The following is a 23533-nucleotide window of genomic DNA, read 5'->3' on the forward strand; positions in this document are numbered from 1 at the left end:
AGTCTAGGCATTGGGAGGGCACTTGGTGGCCATCTTGGCCCATTCCCACTGGCTGCTTGAACTCCTTCGAGTTGGCCATTAAAATGAAAAAAAAAAAAAAAAAAGTAAATATTTGGGAGAAGTTACAAAGTAAGGCACTGATGTTTGAGCCAGCTGGAAACCAGGAGAAATCTGCCCAGCCCCTTTCAAGGTTTCCAGCTGCTTTGCACTGTGGCCCATCTCACTGAGATCTGACACCCCAGTTGTGACAGAAAATTTTCCTGTATGCACCAGTAAGTGGAACAACTTCTACCGCCCCTTTCCAGCTTCTAGACACTTTCTATATTTCCTTCATACAGACAAAAGTGTCCACCCATTCAGATGCTAAATGATAAATGTTCCAAGTAATTTTTATTTTAGAATACAAGAGAGGTACAAATGTATTTACAGTTGTACATATACAATCAAATAATAATATATCACAGTTTTGTAAATATCATTTTAGATAAATATTTACAAGGTTAAAGTGACCATTTTCTGGAAGTAGAACACAGTTTCTTGAAAACTCTATACACTTTATACTTTTCATTAATATTATAGTTTATTTATTTTACAAAACGCCCTACGGGAATCCTGGTAAACGACTGCAAAGTGTGAGAGGCGACACCAGAGGGCGCGCACAGCCCGAATTTGAGGAAACTTGGGCGGGGACCGAGGGAAGTGTGAGCAGACGGGGCGGAACTCCCGGGACTGGGCACAGCTCAGAAGCGCTTCCTGGCCACAGAAGCCACCTTAACCTCTCGGGCAGAGGTTCCAGTCTTGCCCTCCTCTCGCTGGAGTGTGTGTGTTGGAAGGGGTTGAGGGGAACTTTCGCCTTCTCAGGCACTATGTCACAGGGGAAGGGGAGGGGGCATTGGTCCAACCCCCTCATTTTACGGATGGGGAAACTGAGGCCCAAAGAGGTGCAGGGTCTTGCTTGGGGTCCTACAGAGGATTTCCATTGTGCCTCCACTCTCAACGTGCCTGGTGCACTGCAAAGAGCTCCTTCCTCATCCATCCCCAGGAGCCAGGCTTGGGGGTAAGCTGGCCTAAAGAAGAGAAGGGCCCAGAAGATGCAGGTCTCTCCGGGTCTCTTCCGGCTGCCGATGGACCCCAGTAGCCCGCACCTGTCAAGGTTGCGTAAGGCCTCCCGACACTTCAGGACACCAGTCCCAGGGGCCGGAAGAGGAGATGGCGCCCCCACAACCCCCGCGCCCGGCCGCACCCGGACAAAGAGGTCGCCTTCCCTTCATTCCGAAGCACAGGACTCTCGGTGGCGGAGGAGGGGACTCCCCTTCCTCTGCTGAGGGGCCCTCGGGGGCTCTAAGTCCGCTCTCCTGCCACCCACGAGGGGGATGCTGGCCTGGGCGCCCGGCTCTACAGCAGCAGGGAGACTCGGGGGCGAGGCCAGGCAGGGAGACTCCCTCCCAGAGGAGGCTGCAGAGCAGCCGCACCACCTGCGTGGCCTGGGTGAGGGACGCCGCCCTCAGTGTCCTCATCTGCGACAGGGGCCAAGGCGGGAGTGCCTGAGGTCCGCCGCTGGGGCGCAACCCCAGCGCGCGGGGCTCCGCGGCGGCGCCAGGCCGGGGGTTGGGGCGGGAGGGCGAGTCGCGCTGCGGGGCCGGGGTGCCGGGATGCCGGGGTGCCGGGGTGCCGGTGGTCCAGGAGCGCGCGGGGCCCGGCGGGGGCGCGGGCGCGCTCACAGCACCATGGCCGGCAGGTGGTGCGCGGCGGCGGCGGCGGCGGCGGCGGCGGCGGCGGCGGCGAGCGCGGGCGCGTGCGCGTGCGGGGCGGGCAGCGCGGGCGAGTGTGCCTGCAGCGCGGTGCTGGGCGGCCGGTGCCGCGCGCTCTTCTGGTGGGCGCGCAGGCCGGCTAGCTGCGAGTAGGCGCTCTGGCACACCTGGCACTTGTAGGGGCGCTCACCCGTGTGCAGGCGCACGTGGTTGCGCAGCGTGGACGACTGGCTGAAGCGGCGGTTGCAGAAGCGGCACACGAAGGGCTTGTCCAGCGTGTGGATGCGCATGTGCGAGCGCAGGTTGCTGCGCGAGTTGAAGCCGCGGTGGCAGATGACGCATCGCATGCGGCCCGCGGGGCCAGCCGCCGAGTCCGCCGGGTGGAAGTCCTCTGGCCGCGGGGCGGGGCGGGGGAAGGGAGACGGAGAAGGGGAGAGAGCAGCCCCGTTAGAACCGGCGCCCCGCGGCCCGGGCCCTCAGCGCCCTCCGCCCGGGGCCCGTCCGTCCTTGAGGGTGGGTGCTGCTTGAACGGTGGCAGACGGACGGGAGGGACAGCGAAGGGTACCCCGGCTGGCGGGTCCAATAGGAGTTGGACTCCCGATCGCGATGCGAGATCTCGGGGACTTAGCGACTCAGCCTAGCTAAACCTCAGCTTTCTCATCTGTAAAATGGAAACCTAGCACTGCCTCTTCGGGTGTACGGTTGCCCGAGAAGATGAGAAAAGACATCTATGGAAGGTCTCTGCGCTAAGCACCCGACATGCCTTAGCCAGTGCCTGAGAGGTGCCGAGATTGGAGCAGGCCTTCCGTAAAGGGGAGCAACTGTGATGACCCCCGCCCCCAAACCTTTCATTAACTCATCCCACAAACATTTACTGAATGCCTACTCTGTACCATGGCACTGCGCCTCGGTTTTCGCCTTCCTGAAATGGAGATAATACTAGCATAGCATCGCCTTCATAAGCCTGGTAAGGATCAGTGAAAAAAGATTTTTTTTTTTTTTTTTTTTTTTTAGATGGAGTCTCCCTCTGTCGCCAGGCTGGAGTGCAGTGGCGCGATCTCAACCTTCGCCTCCTGGGTTCAAGTGATTCTCCTGCCTCAGCTTCCCTAGTAGCTGGGACTACAGGTGTGCACCACCACGCCCAGCTAATTTTTGTATTTTTAGTAGAGACGGGGTTTCACCATGTTGGCCAGGATGGTCTCGATCTCTTGACCTTGAGATCCGCCCCCCTCGGCCTCCCAAAGTGCTGGGATTACAGCCACAGCGCCTGGCCAAAAAGATTTTATTTTATTTTATTTTTTTGAAACGGTCTGGCTCTGTCACACAGGCTGGAGTGCAGTGGTGCCATCTCAGCTCCCTGTAGCCTCGACCTCCCGGGTTCAAGAGATCCTCCCACCTCAGCCTCCCAGGCAGCTAGGACCACAGGCTCGTGCCAGCACACCTGGCTAACTTTTAAGTTTTTTGTAGAGATGGGGTCTTGCTATGTTGGCCAGGCTGGTCTGGAACTCCTGGGCTCAAGCGATCCTCCTGTCTCTGCTTCCCAAAGTGCTGGGATGACAGGCATAAGCCACCATGCCCGGCCTAGATAAATTAATGTTTGTAAAACATCAGCTGCAGAGCAAGGACTTAATAAACAGTAGCTCACCAGCTCAGGTTCATCCTCCAAAAATAAGGACCACTGACCATGGTGCCTCATGCCTGTAACGCCAGCACTTTGGGAGGCAGAGGCAGGAGGATCATTTGAGCCCAGGAGTTCCAGACCAGCTGGGCAACATGGCGAGACCCCATCTCTACAATAAATTTAAAAAATTAGCCAGGTGTGGTGGTGCACGACTGTGGTCCCAGCTACCTGGGAGGCTGAGATGGGAGGATAGCTTGAGCCCAGGTGGTTGAGGCTGCAGTGAACCAAGATAGTGCCACTGCACTCCAGCCTGGGTGACAGAGAGAGACTCTGTCTCAAAAATAAATTAAATAAAATAAAAATATGGATAATCAAATTTCACAGCCCAGGTGCGGTGGCTTATGCTTGTAATCTCAGCACTTCGGGAGGCCGAAATGGGCAGATCGCTTGAGGTCAGGACTTCGAGACTAGCTTGGCCAACATAACAAAACCCTATCTCTACTACAAATGCAAAAATTAACTGGGCACGGTGGCACACGCCTGTAATCCCAACTACTCGGGAGGCTGAGGCAGAAGAATTGCTTGAACCTGGGAGGCAGAGGTTGCAATGAGCCAAGATTGCGCCACTGCATTCCAGCCTGCGTGACAGAGTGAAACTGAGTCTCAAAAAAAAAAAAAAAGAAAGAAAGAAAAAGAAAAAAGACAAAAAAATACACAGAGGTTTTATGAAGACCCAGTGGGATGATATCTGCCAAAGGTTTAGCCCAATTCTTGGCAAGAAATAGTTGTCGAGCAAATGGTCTCTGCTGTGATGGGCAGCGTCCCCCTGACACACACACACGCATAGTCTGTCCTGCCTGCCTTCAACAGGCTTATACGGAGCATCCACTCTGTGCCAGGCCCCACACCAGACATCAGTGAAGGGCAACGAAATATATAGGTTGTCAGAACCAGAAGGGAACTTAGAGATTATCTTGCCTAGGACCTTCCCTTTACAGATGAGGAAACTGAGGCACAGGGCATTTCCAAGATTGCACAGCAGAACTAGAACTCAATCCAGGCTCCTGCTGCCCAGCTCATTTCTTCTCCTGTCACACCTCATTGCCTCTCTGGTCTCCCCCACATACCCCCCAGACAATCTATTCTGGCCAGGAAGCAGGAGGACCATCTCCCACCCATGCCTGGCCCATGCGGCAGCTCCAGGGGTATCAGCCTCCTTGGATCTGTATGTCTCATCTGCTCAATGCTGCCAGACGTTGAACCAAGGTCCCTGGAGGCCAAGAGCCTCTCTGCCTCTCTCATTCTCTCCCTCCCTTCCCTGGGCTCCCCTCTCCATGGGTCTGTGTCTCAGTGGCCCCATGGGGAACACCTACCATGCTTGTTCTTTTTCTGGTCCTCCTCCAGCCCGGGCACACCAGGGATCCCCAGGAAGGTGTTGTGTGAGTTTCCGTACCACACCAGCAGTTCCTGGTCAGGCGGGATCATCTGCAGGGAAGAAGGCAAGAGGACGTCAGGGAGGCCACAGCTGGGAGGTGAGAGTTGGGGGTCTCTGAGCACCCCTTCACAGCCAGGAGACCTGGACCCAGTCTCAGCCCTGAGAAAGCCACACCGGCCCATTTCCACTGAGCTGTCCCGGCAAGCTGCACAAACACGAAAGGCCCTGGGGTGTCGAGCCCCTCTGCCCCCTTCTCCCTCCCCAGGCCATCTCTATCCGAGCTCCGGCCACAGGAGAGCTTCCAAGCTGCCAGCACCACAGTGGATGCCTCACAGCAAGCAGGGTAATGGAAGATGGAAAACTAGAAACCTTTTCAATTCTTACGCAGCGGGGAACTAGAGTCAGCCAGCCCCCAGGGCTGTAGGGCTGAGCCAGATGTTTCCAAGAAGTGTGGGCTGTGGGGCACCCTAGGGTACTTGGCTACACCCTGAGGCGATAATGTTCTGGAAATATCTCTTATCCAAAGCTCCCATAGGCACCCTACATCACAGGTACTTCCTGACCAAGCACAGGGCTCTGAGTGTCTCTGTGCACACGGCAGATGCTAAGAAAGAAGCATTAGGATGGATGAACAGAGAACCCCACAAGTGACGTTGGGGCTCTGCTGCTCTCGGGGAGGACCTGACCCAGGCTCATGGCAAAGGATGTTGGTCAGAGGGTTTTGCAGTGGTGATCCAGGGAGGCGTACTGGGCCTGCTGCTGGGGCAGCACTGACGATAAACACCATACACTCCAGGACATCCCAAGGGGCCTGCCTGCCAGGCCTCTCATGGAAGCCAGTTACCCCTCCCAAGTGGGGAAGCTCCAGGCCCTAGCCAGGCAGGGCGTATGAGAGAATGGACAGCCTATCACTCTCCTGAGGCCTGGACCCCAGAAGTACTGGCCTTGGCACCTGCCCCTGGGGGCCACTATCTGATGTGCCCAGAGAAACGCACACAACCCCAGGCAACAGCTGGTTTGTTTTCCTGGCGGGTCCTTTATTAGTTGAAGCACAAAAGATCGCATGGGATTCCATCTAGAAGTGTCTGAAACCAGGCCAGGACCCCGCGTTGGCTTCTGTGGTCAGAGACAAGGCCCCCTCTGTGTCTGCTTGGTTCAGCCTGCAGAGCCCACACTCAGAACTCTGGCGTTCACTACGTCTTCCTTCCTCTGGTCAGAGCCTGGAAGACCCTCAGACCATTGCAGCAAGCTCTGCTCACCCCTGAAAAGAAGGGAAAGTGGAGGTCGGGCGTGGTGGCTCATGCCTGTAATCCTAGCACTTTGGGAGGCGAAGGCTGGTGGATTACTTGAGGCCAGGAGTTTGAGACTAGCCTGGGCAACATAGCAAAACCCTGTCTCTACAAAAAAGTAGAAAAATTAGCCAGGCGTGGTGGCGCATGCCTGTAGTCCCAGCTACTTGGGAGGCTGAGGCAGAACTGCTTGAACCCAGGAGGCAGAGGTTGCAGTAAGCTGAGATTGCACCACTACACTCCAGCCTGGGTGACCACTCCAGTCTGGGTGACAGAGCAAGACCCTGTCTCAAGGAAAAAAAAAAAAGAAGAAGAAGAAGAAGGAGAGGTCGAAAGAGAAGGGGTGGGAACAGGAGGGTGTGAGGGGGCTTAGGCGACAGCCTAGAGTCACCACATCCTGAGACTCAGCCTAGAGTCACCACATCCATTTCCGTATGCCCCCATGGTTCACAGGGCATCATGGCGAGCCTTAGGGTCAGTAAATGACGAGAAGCCAGTGTGGAAACATGAAGTGCAGTCCCAGAAGCCACAGAAAGTTAGGCGGTGCCTCCAAGAAGGTGGACAGATTAGAATCTGGCACCACAGCAAGATCCCTGGTGACCTCTCTGCTCATTCACAGTAATGGCCACTGTCCAGGAGGCTAGCAGGTCGGAGGTGGAGACCCCTGCTGGAAAGGGCCAGAGAAGAAAGAGGTTCTGATTTGGGTTTTGTTTTTGTTTTTTGCATTTTTTAAAATTCTTTTTTTCCAGACCTCACTGGGATGGAAGGAAGAGGTTTTGTGAACCTCCCAGAAAAGCAGATGATGCAATTGAAATATTTAACATAAATTAATTGTGAAGGAAGTCTGTCTATGAGATGGTGCAGATGAGCCCTCTGTTACCAGGTCCCTGTGTGACCTTAGGCAAGTCACTTTGCCTTTCTGTGCTCCTCAAATAAGGGGGTCAGGGAACACGGTCCCTGAGTTCCCCCCAACTCTAAGACTCTGGTTGTAAGTCACCTCCAACATTGTCCTGACCCTTGGCTTCCAGTCTTGGATGAAACTCGACACGTTGATGTCGTGGTTCTTCCAAAGCAATCAGCACCCTCCCCCAGACCACCGAACACGCCCCACAGAGGGTTCCTGCTCAGTCTGGAGTCAGACATGTTGGGATCCACTAGGGCTCCCCATCTGCTGAGCAAGTGACCTTGGGCAAGTCGCCTCACGTCGTGGGGCCTCTTTCCTCACATTGCCATAGTCTCACTGAGTGGTTTTTGGGGTGCAATGGAGCATATGCATAAAGCTCTTTGTCCTATAATCGAGACATGGAAGCGCCAGTGATTGTTTTTCCTGGAGCTCGCCAACCTCTCAGAGAAGCTGGCAGCGGTTTCTGGCGCATCCAAGTCCCTGCAGGAGTGCTCGCTGAGCCAGCAGAGTTGCAGAGGCCGCTGGTTCAGTGGAAGCCCGGGGTGACCAGGGTTCTGCCTTCAGTGTCCAGCAAGAGCACAGGCTGGGCCCGAATGCTCCAAGGACACCAGCCCCATGCAGGTACCCCCACTTCCCAGCCCCATCTACCCCAGAAGGGAAACCAACTCCTCCAGCACAGATGTGGGATGAGATGGGAAGCTCAGCAAGCTCCCAGCTGAACTCCACCTCCAGGCTCCAGGCCTGGGGGGTCATCAAATACTAAGCCAACACCAGCCTTTTAATTTTAATTGAAAACAACTATTATTAAATATAAATACAGTAACAGTAGGCCGGGTACAGTGGCTCATGCCTGTAATCCCAGCACTTTGGGAGGCTGAGGCGGGCAGATCACTTGAGGTCAGGAATTTGAGACCAGCCTGGCCAACATGGTGAAACCCTGTCTCTACCAAAAATACAAAAATTAGCTGGGCGTGGTGGTGGGCGCCTGTAATCCCACCTGCTCAGGAGGCTGAGGCAGGAGAATCGCCTGAACTTGGGAGGCAGAGGTTGCAGTGAGCTGAGATCATGCCACTGCCCTCCTGTCCAGCCAACAAAGTGAAACTCCATCTCAAGAAATAAATAAATAAAATAAGAACTCTGATGGCGACTACTGCAGTATAAGGGTGAGTCATTTATTTACTAAGAATGCTTTTAATGTACTAAAATTAATTTTACTAATGAATTTAAAAATTAAAACAGCGATGCAGACATATGGACCAAATTGTATAAACATATCACATGGTATGAAATGAGAATTCACTCTCTGCCACTCTGGATGCCAGCCACTGTTGCTGGTTTGCTGCTTGTCTTTCCCCAGAAGGGTTTGCCATTTCGAGACTATTTTAAAATGCTGACTTAAAGTTCATGGAGAGTAGCATGATGCCATCTACATCATGCCTCTGACTTTTTAAAAAATAATGAGCACATATTACTTCTATACACACACACACAATTTTTTTTTTTTTTTTTTTTTTTTTGAGACGGAGTCTCACACTGTTGCCCGGGCTGGAGTGCAGTGGCGCAATCTCTGCTCACTGCAAACTCTGCCTCCCAGGTTCACACCATTCTCCTGCCTCAGCCTCCCGAGTAGCTGGGACCACAGGCACCCGCCACCATGCCCGGCTAATTTTTTTTTTGTATTTTTAGTAGAGACGGGATTTCACTGTGTTAGCCAGGATGGTCTCGATCTCCTGACCTCTTGATCCGCCCGCATCGGCCTCCCAAAGTGATGGGATTACAGGCGTGAGCCACTGCGCCCGGCCAAAAATTATTTTGTAAAAGCAAGAAAATCAATTAAGAAGAGCCTACAGGTTGGATGCGGTGGCTCTCACCTGTAATCTCAGCATTTTGAGAGGCCAAGGTGGGTAGACCACTTGAGGCCAGGGGTTCAAGACCAGCCTGGCCAACACGGTGAAACCCTGTTTCTACTAAAAATACAAAAATTGGGCTGGGCACAGTGGCTTATGCCTGTAATCCCTGTACTTTGGGAGGCTGAGGCGGGCAGATAACGAGGTCAGGAGTTCGAGATCAGCCTGGCTAAGATAGTGAAACCTGTCTCTACTAAAAATACAAAAATTAGCTGGGTATGGTGGCACACACCTGTAGTCCCAGCTACTTGGGAGGCTGAGGCAGGAGAATCTCTTGAACCTGGGAGGCAGAGGTTGCAGTAGGCTGAGATGGTGCCATTGCACTCCAGCCTGGGAGACAGAGCAAGACTCTGTATCAAAAAAAAAAAAAAAAAAAAAAAAGAAAAGAAAAAAAAAAAAGAAAGAAAGAAAAGAAAAAGAAAAAGAAAAATAATGGCTAGGCTCGGTGGCTCAGGCCTGTAATCCCAGCGCTTTGGGAGGCCAAGGCGGGCGAATCACCTGAGGTTGGGAGTTCGAGATCAGCCTGACCAACATGGAGAAACCCTGTGTCTACTTAAAATACAAAATTAGCCGGGAGTGGTGGCCATGCCTGTAATCCCAGCTACTCAGGAGGTTGAGGCAGGAGAATCGCTTGAATCCAGGAGGCGGAGGTTGCAGTGAGCCAAGATGGCATCATTGCACTCCAGCCTGGGCAACAAGAGCGAAACTCTGTCTCAAAAAAAAAAAAAAAAAATTAGCCGGGAGTGGTGGCACATGCCTGTACTCCCATCTATTCAGGTGGCTGAGGCACAAGAATTGTTTAATCACCTGAACCCAGGAGGTAGAGGTTGCAGTGAGCTGAGCACTCCAGCCTCAGAGACAGAACAAGATTGTCTCCAAAAGGAAAAAAAAAAAGCCTGCTGGAATTGAGAATAACACATATTTCCAGACAGCTAGAAGCCAGCAGCCCCACCTGCCCAGAGGCTGGGAACTGGGAGTCTCTCTCAGCCCTTCTGTGCCCCGTGCCCAGGCCTCTGGTGTCTGCCTGCTCCCAGGCACCCGCCATCAACAAACTTCTGCTATCAAGCCCAGGAAACCCAGAAACCTGCAGCTTCTTCCCTGGAACCCTGGGATCACTGTGCAGAGGCTCCCGGGGTCCCGCCAGCTGACCGCCTGGATGCAAAGAACAGCCACCGTGCCCTCTAGGCCCCCTCGGCAGCCCGCTTTACTGCTGAGACTCAGGCCTGGCCTAGCTGGCCGGGGCTCTCTGCTGGGGCTCTGAGAAGCAGGATCAGCCAGTCATTCACTTTTCTGGGGAGCAGGGATAGGCTCAGGACACAAAACAAATAAAGCAATCCCCAAAGGAACTGAGTCCTGTACCACAAAATCCACATCAGCAAAACTCTGGAATACTAGCGCCTGAGTCTCTTTTGACAAATGGACATGCCCTGTCAACGTGCTTCTCTGGGCCTTATCAGCCCAGAAGGTCTGTCCTGCCCCACTTTCTGAATTTTTATTATAAATTAGAAATGACAGAATTTTTGGTTTGTTTTCCTGCTGTAAATTCACGTCCTGCCACTGAACATGCTCCCAGGAGACTGCAAATACCCTCCCCTTCTCCACAGGGTCTGAAACCCCAGTGTAAAAGGATCTCAATGTCATCTGGACAAACATCAATTTCCATTGTACCACAGATGTCCCGACACACCAATTAATAGAGTTCCTGCAAATAGCTATTGGCCAGGGAGGCCACACGGCATGGTGACTCAGCACTCCAGCTCAGGACTCAGACGGGCCTAGGTTCCCATCGCAGCTCAGCGACTTCCCGTAATCTCCGTAACATTTCAGTTTCACCATCATAAAAATGAGGATAGTAACAGAGAGCAGCACCCCGAGGGCTGAGCAGATTCTACTTTTTAAAAATTGCTGGCCAGGTGCAGTGGCTCACGCCTGTAATCCCAGCACTTTGGGAGGCCGAGGCAGGCGGATCTCTTGAGGTCAGGAGTCTGAGACCAGCCTGGCCAACAGGGGGAAATCTACTAAAAATACAAAAATTAGCCAGGTGTGGTGGCACACACTTATAATCTCAGCTGCTTGGGAGGCAGGAGAATTGCTTGAATCCGGGAGGCAGAGGTTGCAGTGAGCCAAGATTGCACCACTGCACTCCAGCCTAGACGACAGAGTAAGACTCCATCTCAAAAAAAAAAAATAATAAAAAAGTTGCTAAGACCCTTTTATTCCTTCAACATGTAGTGGCCACTTGCTATGTGCTAGGCACTTTCTAGAACTGTCATTTTAGGCACCTGAAGTTATAGTAAATTCTGTGACTGGAGTAAGCCAGGAGGTTCCCCAGGGGTCACATCAGTGGATCCAGCCAGATGCACGCCCTGCTGGGGAGCCTCCACTGACCGCCTGGGCCCTAAAGCCCCGTTGCCCTCGTCTCTGTTGAGAAGGCTGCTATTCTGTATTTATGGAAACTTTTAGAGCAGCAATAGTATATTCTGCTTATTGAATAAAGATGTTCCTTCCTATTTTTGGCAATGGGTTACTGTTATGAGCTATGAGTGGCAGTTCTGAGTGGTAGAAAGTTTAAGAAAACATCACAGCAGAGGTCCTTCTCCTTGGCTAACTCACCCACACGCACAGAATAAACAGCCGATTGATTCCCGAGTCATCCAGGGAGTGGCCTGGGGAACAGCAGTATCTTCTGGTCTAGCCCAGAAGGGCTGCATGAGCTCTGGGCCTCAGCCTCATCTCGAGGGTGGCCACATATACACAGACACACAATTTATCTGGTAAGTAGAATCTGACATTGTGACAAAATGGTTTGAGAAATCTGCCACCACAAAAAATGTATCCACTTTAAAAGTAAAACGAGTGGCATTTTGTTTCCTTGTCATTCACGCAGACAACCCCTTCTTAGAAGGCTTGCTAACTCTGTAAAAGCACTGATAGCCAAATTGGTGGATCTGTCTATATCACGTATGTGATATAGTGTGTGTGTGTGTGTGTGTGTGTGTGTCCTGATCCTCTTTTTTTGTTGTTGTTGTTGAGATGGAGTCTCACTTTGTCACCCAGGCTGGAGTGCAATGCTGCTGATAGTTCACTACAATTTCCGCCTCCTGGGTTCAAGCAATTCTCCTGCCTCAGCCTCTGGAGTAGCTGGGATTACAGGCACCTGCCACCATGCCTGGCTAATTTTTGTATTTTTAGTAGAGACAGGGTTTCACCATGTTGGCCAGGCTGGTCTTGAACTCCTGACCTCAGGTGATTTGTCCACTTCATCCTCTGAAAATGCCGGGATTATAGGCATGAGCCACCATGCCCTGCCTGATCCTCTTTTTTCAACTTAAATTCCTGATCGAATGTAGATGACCATTTTTCCTAATCCTATAAACTCAGATGCTTCCCTGAAGATATTCTTCAGCCTCCTTGCCCTCGGATTGAATTTCTGTCTAAATGTCTATTCATGTTTCCTGACTTTGTTTGGCTGCTAGCCAGTGTGACCTGCACAGTGAGATGAGACTCAGTCCCCTACATCTGCCTCGGCCTGGAGCCCTCTTGCCAAAATGATGTAGGCATTTCTGGTCTGTCTCTTGTGTTCACACGTGTGGGTGTGTGTGTGCGTGTGGGGTTGGTGAGGGCATGGGTTGGAGCCCTCCATCACATCTGTATCAGGATGGCTGGGAAAGAGGGTATGAAGGTGAAGATGTGTGTGACAGAGGGTGGTGGGGTGAGGATCTGGGAGGGTGCATTCTCTTAGATGTGGGGTTCAGCTACACTGGAAGCCAATTTTAGGATGTGGTGGCCCAGCCAGATGGTCAAGGAGCCACCTCTGTCCTGGGCCTGGGCTACCTTCAGTTCTCTCTGCACCCTGCCCCATGGCCGTCTTACCTCACTTGAAACCCAATCCAGGAACCGCTCAGCTTTTTCTTATCCTCCACTTCCTGCTCCTCCAAGCACCACCCCTCAGCTGGGACCCAGGCTAGGCCCCCTGCTTTCACCTCTGGGAGAGTCTCTGGGGCCTTGTTATTCAGGGACAACCAAAGGAACCCGTCCCAGAAGCTATTAGGCCCTGGCACCCCCAGGGGTCTTAGAAAGAGCTTCAGGGTCTGAGTCCTGGGGAGGAAATGGAACATGGACTAAAGGTCGGTCACTCTCTGCTCCTCCAGAACACTCAAAAATCTCCATCAAGCCCCAGCCCCACCCCAAGGGGAGCAGAGAAGTGTGGTGGGAAGTACCTGCCCGCCTCTGCACAGCACTTGCTACCAGCCTCCCCCCAGCAGCCTGTGGGTAGCTTCCCTCTGCTCCTGGGCCAGATTTCCCACCAAAGGACACTGTCCAGGGAGGGTCCCAGTGTGGGCCTGCCCGGGTGACCACCTTTCTGCTTGGTTTGCACCCTCAGCCACTGGCCAGATACCTGGATCTTTTCTGCCTCTGCCCTACTGGGAAGCCCTCCTCTTCCCACCCTCCTCTGAACCTTCCTGGCTCAGCCTCACCCCTGCCACACCACAGGAAGTGATATTTACCTGTTATCTTTTGTTTGTTTGTTTGTTTGTTTTTTTGAGATGGAGTCTCGCTCTGTCGCCCAGGCTGGAGTGCAGTGGCGCCATCTCGGCTCACTGCAAGCTCTGCCTCTGCCATTCTCCTGCCTCAGCTTCCCAAGTAGCTGGGACTACAGGCACCCGCCACCACACCCGGCTAATTTTTTGTATTTTTAGTAGAGATGGGGTTTCACCATGTTAGCCAGGATGGTCTCAATCTCCTGACCTCATGATCCGCCTGCCCCAGCCTCCCAAAGTGCTGGGATTACAGGCATGAGCCATGGCGCCCGGCCCCTAATTTTTGTATTTTTATTAGACATGAGGTCTCATCATGTTGGCCAGGCTGGTCTCGAACTCCTGACCTCAGGCAATTCACTCACCTCAGCCTCCCAAAGTGCTGGGATTACAGGCATAAGCCACCGTGTTCAGCCTGTTACCTGGCCCTGTCTGTCTCCTCTGAGAAGGCTCAGGAAGCGCAGCTATTAGTGCTAACACTCCCCGCAGATGGCCTACAAAACCCCCAAGTCTGCTGCCACCGAGGGAGACCTGGTTTTCTAGTCTGTAAACTGTTAAATAATCACAGAATCCTCCTCCTGGGGCCGTGTGGGGATTAAATACCATACTGCATATCCAGCATCTGGGAGAAGGCTGACACACGGGGAGCCATCGCTGAGTCTGGAGTCATGAGCCGTAAGCCACTGGTGCCCATGCGTGCAGAGTGAGGTCCATCAGACAGCTAAATGGCTGCGGACACACGCCCTCTCTCCCACTCCAACGCATTCCCTGGGCTGCCTCTCCCTATCTTGCTTCTCTGTGTCTCTGTGACCCCTGAACCTCGGGAAACCATCAACCAACATCCGGGGACCTCACTATTGAGATGCTCGTGACATTCCCAATGGCATCAAGTTGAGAGCTCCATCATTTCTGATCTGCAGCAGAAAGCTTCCCATGGAGGTCACACACCTGGAGGGCGGGATGTCCGGAGACCACCTGTCTGCCGCAGCCCCATGGCCTGCGCAGAGCCAGCGAGGCCAGTGTCAGCTTCGCTCTGTCCACTGTAGTTCCTGCACACCGCTGCCCTGCACGCCTCCCCCCGCCGGGTTTACCGGCTGGTCCCTACACAACAGTGCACACACACACACACCTCAATGGCCTTGTAGAAGATGCTGGTGCCGATCTGGACCACCTCCAGGTTCTGCTCCTGTTCGTTACGTGCACACTTGATGTAGGTCATCCAGCTCCGGTGGTCCTCCTGGCTGGCATCGATGAAGTAGCGCACCGTGCCATCCTCATTGAACACCTGGGCACAGATGGATCAAGGACCAGGTAAGGCAGCGCTATGCCATGTGTACCATCTTCCAGGCACATCCACACACACACTCTCCATCCTCACAACAGCCCCAGGAAGTGGATAAAGCTTCATTTTCCCACTGAGGAAAGGAAGGCTGGAGAGGTGCAGGGACTTGCCTGAAGCTAGCTGGCTGGAAGTGGCCCACAGGGGATCAGTTTCCAGGGCCCTATGGGCTGACCATGACACACACTCCTGTTGCTGTGTCCTCCCTACCCCCAGAAGAAAAGGGTCTCCAAGGGATCACTGCCCAGACAAAGTGGCCCTGAGCTCTTTCAAGGGATGCAGAGGTGGTCCCCATGGCACTGGGAACATCAGCCAGGGCCTCAGAGAGGGAGGACCCTGGAGCCCAGGGATGGAGGGCTGGGTCACTGTGGCACTCCAGCTTGGCCTAAACCCCTTCACGGGAGCTGCCAAGGCCACTCGGAGGTCAAACTGGACCCCAACTTCCTGACCCAGCAACTGGAGAAGGTGGTTAGTGGCCCAGCCCTCCAGAGGAGGGAGAAGATGAGGTCAAGAGAGGCCTCTGGGCCATCCCCCAGTTCTATCAAGTTGGGCTTCTCCAGGGTCCGCCAGGAGGGGGCTGGAGTGGGGGAGCAGGCGAGGGAATGGGATTAGGAAGGGTGTGCACCAGTCTGGCCTCAGTGGGTTTCCGGTTCTGCAAGGTTAGGAGGAAGCACAGGGGTGGCCCTCCCTGGCACTGGCACTGTGATGGGTGGAAAGGCCTAGGATGGAAGCCTCTTGGAGCTTCCCTTTCCCTCTGTGAAAAGGGAACAGTAAGGCATGGGCTACTGAGGTCATCTGTGACTGCAGGCTGGGGACACAGAAGCTGACTCAATGCCAGCTCAGCCACGGTTATCGGTCATCCTGAATGTCATTCTACTTTCACCAGGCATTCTCCTTTCCAGCCCCACCTCACCCCCAGCCCAGGACTGGCCTTGAGGGGCTTCCCAGGCTGCTTCCGGGACCAGGGAAAGAATGTAAGTGGCTGGGAGGTGGCCTGGAGGGAGGGCGCGTGGGGACCCTGGGCAAGCGACCTGACTGCTCTGGGTCTCAGTGCCCTCATCCGCCAAGTGGAGCCAACCACAGTCCTGCTCTGCTGGGCTGTCCGGAGGAAGGAGGGTCGGATTTTTCGGCACGGGTTGGGAGGAGCCTAGAGGCGGGGTGAGCTCCAGGCTCCGGCGGCGTCCAGGCCAGGAGAGTCCGCTGCTCTCAGCCCGGGTGGAAGCGGCGACGGCCGGACACCCGAGTCCCACCCGCGGCCAGCGCCCCTCGCCGGCCCCTGCGCCCCTCTGCCCCAGCCGGCGCGTACCTCCCACATGAGATTGTTGTTCTTGCAGATGTCCACGTGCTCCGGGGCGATCACGCGACCGGTGAAGGGGCCCATCTCAGTTCCCGCCTTGATCCACGTCTTGGAGAAGATGCCGAGGCCCTCGCCAGGGATGGAGCTCTGAGCGATGATCACCTCCGCTGGCAGCACCAGGCTGGACAGCTTCTGCACTTCTGCGGCGGCGGGGCCAGGAAAACCGGTCAGAGCCTGAGGCAGCCGAGGCCCGGCCCTTCCTTCCCCGCCGGCACCCCGGCTTCTGTCCTGCCCAGACCCGCCAAACCCAAGTCGGCCCCAAATCCAGAGAAGCCACCCGGGTGTTGGGGGCAGTCGGATGTGCGGAGGCTCAATGACCTCCCCTCTGTTTGCAACCTGGGGACCCTCCGTGCCCTGGAAAGCGAGTGGTGCGTTGGGGATCATTTTTAGAAGCGAGTTTTTAGTCTCTCCGTGAATTCTCAAAGCATTCACAACTTCTTCCATCCTCTGCCCCGGATAAGTTTAAGAATTAATGAGCCAACGGCAGCGAGCGGTTTTATGCACGGGGAAACTGAGGCCAGGTCCTGCAAGGAGGTGAAGGCCAACTGGAGACTCTTTCGCCTAGTCGGGTTCCAGGAGCCCATGTGCGTCCAGGCTCTGGGCACTGGCAGAGGAGCCGGGCGGTGATCAGCGCTGGGGACAGACCTCGGGCTGGCAGGTGTTGGAGGTGCCAAAGAAGCACCGGCAGCAGCTGGCCAGGCTCCGCGCTCGCTGTGTGACCCCGGGCGCGCCCGAGTCCCTCTCTGCTCCCAGGCCCTGGGGTGCCAGGGAGGGCGGCGCCCGGGCTCAGACAAACCCCGATGTCGTCTCTCTGGGCGGGGAGGAGCCACGGCGGCCCCCAGCTCCCCGAGGGTTCCCCTGTCGGGCCTCTGCGGCCGGGCTGGGTGCGGCGAGGCGCACAGGGGCGGCCTCCATGTCTTACAAGGTTCCCCTCTAAGCTACCTGGGAAAATACCCGGCGAGCGGGCCGGCTGAAAGGGGGGGTTAAACGGTGTCCATTGCGGCGCGGCCGGCAATTTGTCACGCTGTTAAAGTGATCGCATTCATTCGGCTCCATTCGAAAGAAATTGCTAATTCTAAATTCATTAGCCCTGGAAGAATGCTGTAGCAGTAAATTGTAGCTCAATGCGGAGGGGACTTGTTTAAAAGGGGCCGAGGAATTCCCCTTACAAAAAGGGGGGATTAGATGGTTGACATAGCGTGAATGGAAGTGGAATTAGTCTTCACGGTAAATTAAGAGAGGAACAGAAATCGTAAAGGGGGAAAAGAGGGCGACGCGCAGAGATGCCAGAGCCAGGGAAAGATATTGTTTGCGGGTTGATGAATGAGGAATAAGAACTTGAGACATCTTAAAGAAAAGAAACTTTTCTCGCTCTCTCTTTCTCTCCCTCGCTCTCCCCACGGCTTTTTCTCCCCGCCCGCCCTCCCTCCACCCCCTCCCCAGCCCCGGCTGCCTTTTAAAGTTCTTGGTTTAAGTGGGAACTTTCGCGGGTCAAGCCCAAGTTAACTAAATGAATTTAAAACCCCTTCTTTTTGAGTCAACTGCTATTACACGCCTAGTAAGGCTTTAAATGCCGGGAACCCGCCAGCTCAAGCGCGGGAGGGGCAGGGAGGGGCCGGCGGGGGCGACGGGGCCGAGCGACGGGGTCGCCGGGGTCGGTCCTTGAGCCGTGTGGCCTGCGGAGGTGCCCCGCGCCCCACCTCGGCTTGGTGGCTCGCGTCCTAGTTTGGCCCATGGGGAAACTGAGGTGCACCGAGCGCCGGGAGAGCCCAGGTTGGCGCGAGCAGCAGCGAGGCAGGGTATCCCAGCCGCGTCTCGCGCATCGCCAGGACGGGAATGGGGGCCGGGAGGAGGGATTGCGCCGGGCCCCGACGGCTGGACTCACCGCCGGAGAAGGACTGCGCTAGCACCTCGGCGGTGAAGGCCGTCTTGGGGCTGGCGTGGTGGCTCTTGTCCTCGAAGAGCTGCTCCCCGAGCACGTTGCGCCAGCGGCCGTACAGGAAGCTGTGCAGGATGTCGGAGGTGATAACCTCAGCCAGCGCCAGTCCTGGAGCCTTCAGCCCGGTCTTGAGCACCAGGGCCTCAGCCGGGAGCACGGAGCCCATCATGGGCGGCCCAGAGCTCCCCGGCGCCGGGGGACGGCCGGGCCGACGGGGGAGGTGGGCGGGCGAGAGGGGAGCTCAAGGGGCGAGAGGCGAGGGCTGTGATGGAGAAGGAACCAGAGCAGGGGGAGGACGAAGAGGAGGAGGACGCAGGAGGGAGCGGGAGGTGAGGGGGCGACTGGGAGGAAAGTGAACGAGGGGGAGAGAGGAAGAGAGATGGTGAAATCTGTAGAGATGGCAAAGGCGGCGCGGAGGGTGGAGAGACGCGGGTGGAGGCGGAGGCGGGTGCGGGGGGTGCGGGGTGGGTGAGAGGCGGGTGGTTGCAGGGAAGCGGCAGCAAGGGGCTCTCAGACGCGCGCTAGCCTCTCGCACACTCGGCCGGGGCCGTCTTCCCCTTGGCAAAATCTCAGCGCCTTTATAGGAGCCGCAGTGACCCTCCTAATTGGTTATTAATGACCCCCTGACGTCGGAGGACAGACTTGTTGTACCCCGCCAGGCTGGAGGAGCCTTCGTCGCTAGAGCGCGAGGGGCGGGGGCGCGCGGACCGCTCCAAACAGCCCCCCTCCACTCCTCCCTCCCCTTCCTGGTCCTTCCTTCCCCCTCCTGTTTTTTCTTCTCTCCCCGTGGGAAGCGCCGGGCAGGGAGGGAGGCTCAGCCGGCTCTGAGGAGAGGAGGGGACGGAGAAGGGGAGGGGGCGCGGCGAGGCTCGCTAGGACTCCAGGGACCAGGCTAGACAAGAGCGCCTGGCTTCGGGCCCCGCGCTCCCCTCAGGCCCGATCCACGCTCACCGGCCTGGCCCAGCCCGGCGTTCACCTTTCCTCTGCTGCCCCGGCTGGCCGGCCCAGCCCTGCACCGCTCTGCCTCCCTGGTCAGGGCCCGCGTCCTCTTCCCTCCCCGGCCCTGCACTCCCCGGGCCGCCACAGTCGCCCCGAGCTCGCGCGCAGCCCCAGTTGCCACGCGGATCCCCTGCTCAGACTGCGCTGCTGAAGCCGGCGCTTCGCTTCAAACGGGCCGCGCCAACTCGCTCGCTGTGCGCAGTCGGGTGCGAAACTCCTCCGCGGGCTCACAGGGCTGCCGAGGCGGAGCGCAGCCGCCGTCGGGGCTGGGGCTAGTCCCGGCCTGAGACAGCTTCTTGGGTGGCCAGGCTCCCAGCCCTTGCGGGGCCAGGTCGGGGGTCGAGATGGGCGGACCGGAATCGCACTGGCAGCCTGTGTCTGGGAAAAGAATTTCCTACGGGATATAGGGGGATTGAAAGGGGTCCCGAGACCCTTCCTAGGTGGGAGCAGGCGTGCCTGAGAGCGAAGTCCCTCAGAAACTGCAGGCAGCTCCGCGAGAGGCCTCAGTGCGGGTTCGGCTCGCGGCTCGGCTTTCGGGCTCCTTGCTGAGCTGCAACCTCCGGAAGCCGGTGGCGTTGCGGCGCCCCTTCCTTCTTGCCTCCTAGTTCTTTCTTTCTTCTCTGCCTCTCTCTTCTTTCCCTTCCTCCCCTCTATTCCTCCTGCCCATCATCCCAGGAGTAGACTTGCTTTGCGGCGGTTTCGAGGCCCTCGGAGCCCAGCGATCCCCTCTCCCGAAGCAGGTAGCTGCTGAGCCCGGCGGAAGGCCCCCGCTTCCTGCAGGCTTCGCCGCTCCCCAGTGTCAGCCTCAAGCCTCGGACCCCAGGCCCTGACATGCTGGGTGAGGGAGCTCACCCCACCTGCCGCACTTCTGGCTCCCATCACGAGGCTACAATTTCAGATGCCGCTAACAGAGGTGCCTGGACCCTCTCGGCGTGGGTCAGGCTCACGGATTAGTCTCCGCTGGACTGTGTGGACTCTCCAGACCTTCTCCGCAGCGCGGAGGACTTGGGTGGAAGAACAGCGAGCTGACCTCCCATAAGCGAGACCCTGTCCAAACGCCTCTTGGCATAGACGCCCCTCCACCACCCGGACGCGCCTTGGCTAAGAGGGTCTCACACCTGGCGTCCAGACTCCAGACCCCTGGTCCCCAGTTCCTTCCAGTAGTCTCCGGCATCCCCCGTCCCCTTTGGGACGCAAAGGGAGGAAGGCGGCGGTAGCTGGCCTTCAGACCCTGCGCCGGGTCCGCCCGAGGCTGGAGCCCAAGGAAGGGCACACCTGGCAGAAGGCAGGACCGTTGGGCAGGGCGCCAGCAGAGGGCAGCGCTGCTGAGGAGGGAGGTGGGTTAGGGTCCCCGAACCCTCCACTCATTTTCCGACGCAGCCGGCGGGTCACATCGGCTCCCTGGCCAGAGCTCGAATCTGAGCGGGCGCATGGAGTCCGATGGCTCCTGCAGGGGAGCCTCATCGGCGCCTACTTCCTGGCTTCTAGGAAGACCCAGGTGGAGAGGACAAAGTGCTAGGAGCGAGGGAGACGACGTCGGGGAGCGCTGCCAGGAGTCAAGCGCTGCGGCAGCTCCCAAGCCCCGAAAGCGACCTCAGTTCCTCCAGGAGACCAAAGGGGGATAAGGACTGCTGTGTGTCCTGTGGAATGCCCCTTTCCTCTCTGGGCCTCAGTGTCCCTGTCTGTGCAATGGTTTGAGTTGGACTTTGTGAACTGAAGTTTCTTTGCTTGGTCTCATTTTGGGTAAGATCACTTTCCCCCACGACAACCCCGAAGATTTTGCCCTCTCCAGGGCCACGTCCCACTGCGGGAAGCCCTCAGGTCTGTGCATCCTCCGTGCTGCGGTGCAGCGTTTGGGTCCTGAACCCCGGCTTAGAGTCAGAGGCTTGGATTCCGCTGGCTCAGTGACCACGGGCTCGGACTGCGGCCAAGGAGTCCCATTCCTCTCCTCTGGACCCGCAAGCCCGGGGACCAGTGCTGGGAGCCGGGCAGAAGCGGAGCCCAGAACGGCCTCCCAGCTGGTGCGCCCAGATCTCCACCGCGCTCACATTTTGTGCTTCTGGTCTAGCCGCAAACCCACCTAGACCCCCGCCCGGGGAAAAAGGAGCCTGTAGGTAGCGCCCAGTCTCAAGGTGCATTGAAATAGGGAGCAAGACCCTGTGCTCGCATCTCCCCGGGGGGAGATTTCGAGGGGAAACATTCCGGGCTTTCCCAGCGGATGACTCGTGTTATTTTGTCATTTTCCGCGGGGCCCAGGCGCGGAATGTGCTCGCGCAAAAGCCCCCCCCCCCCTCGGCCGGGCCGGAGCTCGCAGGCACCGTCGCCCCCCTCGCCCGCTGGCCGCCACTTGGCGATCTCTTTAATATTCATGGGCGTTAATAGAGAGGCCCCCAGTATATCGGTCCATTGTGGGCGGCTCGTAGGACTTGAATAGGCCTCGGCCCCCTTTCTTCGGCGCGGCTTCCCGAGGGGCCGGGCCAGGAGTGAATGGCCCCGCTTCCCGCTCCGCGCCTCCTCCCCCTTTCAGGGAGAACATCTTTATCCTCATCGCCGCTGCCGCCGCCGCCCGGGCCCCCATTCACGCGGCCCCGGCTCCGGGCGGAACGAATCAATTTGCCGCGGCTCTTCGGAGGTCATCCTCGCCGCCCGGGTGCCCCCTTCCCCTGAGCCCACGGGAGTGGAGAGAGGGCTGCCGCGGCAGGCCGACGGCCCCACGGAGGGACATTGAAGGGGAAGTGGAGTAGAAGAGCAGGGGCGACCCGAAGGAGTGGCTGGGCCGGGGCGGGCAAGACAGGCTGAGGGCCCGGCAGCAGCCCGGAGTTGGCTAATTTCTACTTGTTGCCCGGCGCAGGGCGTAGCGCCGAGGGGAGGGAGGCCGCGGCCCAAGCCCGGAGGTCCGTCCAGCCTCCCCTCGAGGCACCAGCGCGCGTCCCTTCGGCCCGGCTGAGGCACCTATGAGACCGGGGGCGTGTGGGACAGCCCAGGGTCCCGCACGACGCTTTCGTTCTCGCCGGTGCACCCGGGCTCAGCTCCAGGACAGCCAGGTCCCGACAGTGCGCTTCAGGGGGACGCTCGGAGCGGCGGCCGCCTTCGCGGCTCCTGCGCCCTCGCTCTGGGGCCCCGGCCTGGGTGCGGGGGAGGAGGGTGCGAGTCGGTCAGGCGGGGCCAAAGCGCACGGGTCCCCGCCCCGCCCACCCCGCCGGCCCTCAGAGGCGCAGAAAGAAGCCCATTGTCCGCCGAGAAATACATTTTTGGGGGCCGAGTGAAAGCCCGTCTTTCTTTTGAACTTTAGAAGAAAGTCTCCTGTTCTCGCCCCTCGGAGGGAGAGATTTGTCCCCCCTCCCGGGAGCTCCGCGCGCCTCCTCCTCCCGAAACATCTGCCGGGGGAAAATCCACCCTGGAGGGCAGATCGCGCTCGCTTTAAGCCTGGCGAACTCATTAAAAAGATATTAGCGGCGGGGGCAGGTCCCGCGCAGGTATCGATCGGCCGGAATGAGCCCGAGGAAGAAAAGGCGAAGAATGCGCCCGCGCCGCGCCCAGACGCCCACCCGCCCCGCCCAGCCCCCGCGCCCCAGCCCCGCATAGGGAGAGGGGCCCCCGCGCCGCCTCGCACTGTCTGTGAGTCTCGCGGCCGGCAGTCCAGCCGCCCCCACCCCAGGCTCCTCAGCACAGCCCCTCGGCAACCCTCCTCTGCCCCTGCTGAGCTCCGGCCTGGCTTCCCCCGCGCGCAGGTTCCGGTCCGCTCCCCTCCTCCGCCCGCTGCCGTGGCGCGCCCAGCATCCGCGTCTCTCTTCTCCCCCTCTCCTCTTCCTCCTTCCCCAGCTCTCCCCTCTTTCGCTGGCGCTCCGGCCCCCTCTCCAGGTTCTCACACCCTCTCCGCTTCCTCCTCGCACGTCTCTGGCTTTCTGAGCCTGGGTCTTTCTTGTTCCCATTATCGCAGTGGCCCAAGAAATTCCTTCCTCGCGTGGGGCCCGCGCCACTCCCCGCGCCCCATCCCTTGTTCCCCGTACGACGGTTCAGGGCTCCAGGGCGCCCCCGACGGCGCGTACAAAGGCGCGGCGGGCTGCGGAGGCGGGTGGGCGCGAGGCCGAAAAGAATGGTTTCAACAGACGTGACTCGGGGCCGGGCCTGCACGGGGCTGCCGGCGGAGTGGCGGCCTCGGCGCGGTGAATGGGAACAGCGGCCCCCTCTCCCACCCCACCCCTGTCCCCGCCTAATCTAATTAGCCTTCGAGGCTCAGGAGAGACAAAGGCGCGCCCCGGGGCGCCCACGTGGAGTGCGTAGGCGCGAAGCCGGCGCCCCGACCGGCAGGTGACTGGCACGCGAGTCTCCCCAGGCGCCCAGGGGCGGAGGGGGGGAAGCCCCTCCCCTGAGCCTCTCGAACCCCCCTCCATCGCCCACACCCCGGCCCCCAGGCCAGCGATGCCAGCGCCACAGCCCAGGCCGATCAAGGC

The 23533-nt window shown here is 57.6% G+C and overlaps 1 protein-coding gene across 1 annotated transcript; it reads right to left on the reverse strand.

Moving 5' to 3' along the window:
• Positions 1-371: 371 nt before the first annotated feature.
• On the reverse strand, positions 372-18309 carry PRDM12 (PR/SET domain 12). The gene is made up of 5 exons (XM_055270684.1): positions 18027-18309; positions 16091-16281; positions 14575-14730; positions 4746-4857; positions 372-2142 (listed from the first exon to the last, which is right to left on the reverse strand). Exons 1-5 carry the CDS (start codon positions 18247-18249, stop codon positions 1718-1720), a joined length of 1107 nt encoding a protein of 368 aa, XP_055126659.1. The 5' UTR covers positions 18250-18309; the 3' UTR covers positions 372-1717.
• Between the last annotated feature and the right edge of the window lie 5224 nt (positions 18310-23533).

The sequence above is a fragment of the Symphalangus syndactylus genome, chromosome 3 (assembly GCF_028878055.3).
Source record: "Symphalangus syndactylus isolate Jambi chromosome 3, NHGRI_mSymSyn1-v2.1_pri, whole genome shotgun sequence".
Lineage (NCBI taxonomy): Eukaryota > Metazoa > Chordata > Mammalia > Primates > Hylobatidae > Symphalangus > Symphalangus syndactylus.

Bases quoted from the DNA above. Each gene is read 5' to 3' on its own strand.
- PRDM12 (XM_055270684.1), bottom strand. From the start codon at position 18,249: ATGATGGGCTCCGTGCTCCCGGCTGAGGCCCTGGTGCTCAAGACCGGG. The intron at 16,282-18,026 runs GTGAGTCCAGCC...CCGCCGCCGCAG, and splicing joins AGCGCAGTCCTTCTCCGGCG to AAGTGCAGAAGCTGTCCAGC. The intron at 2,143-4,745 runs GTAGGTGTTCCC...CCCCGCGGCCAG, and splicing joins CCAGAAAAAGAACAAGCATG to AGGACTTCCACCCGGCGGAC.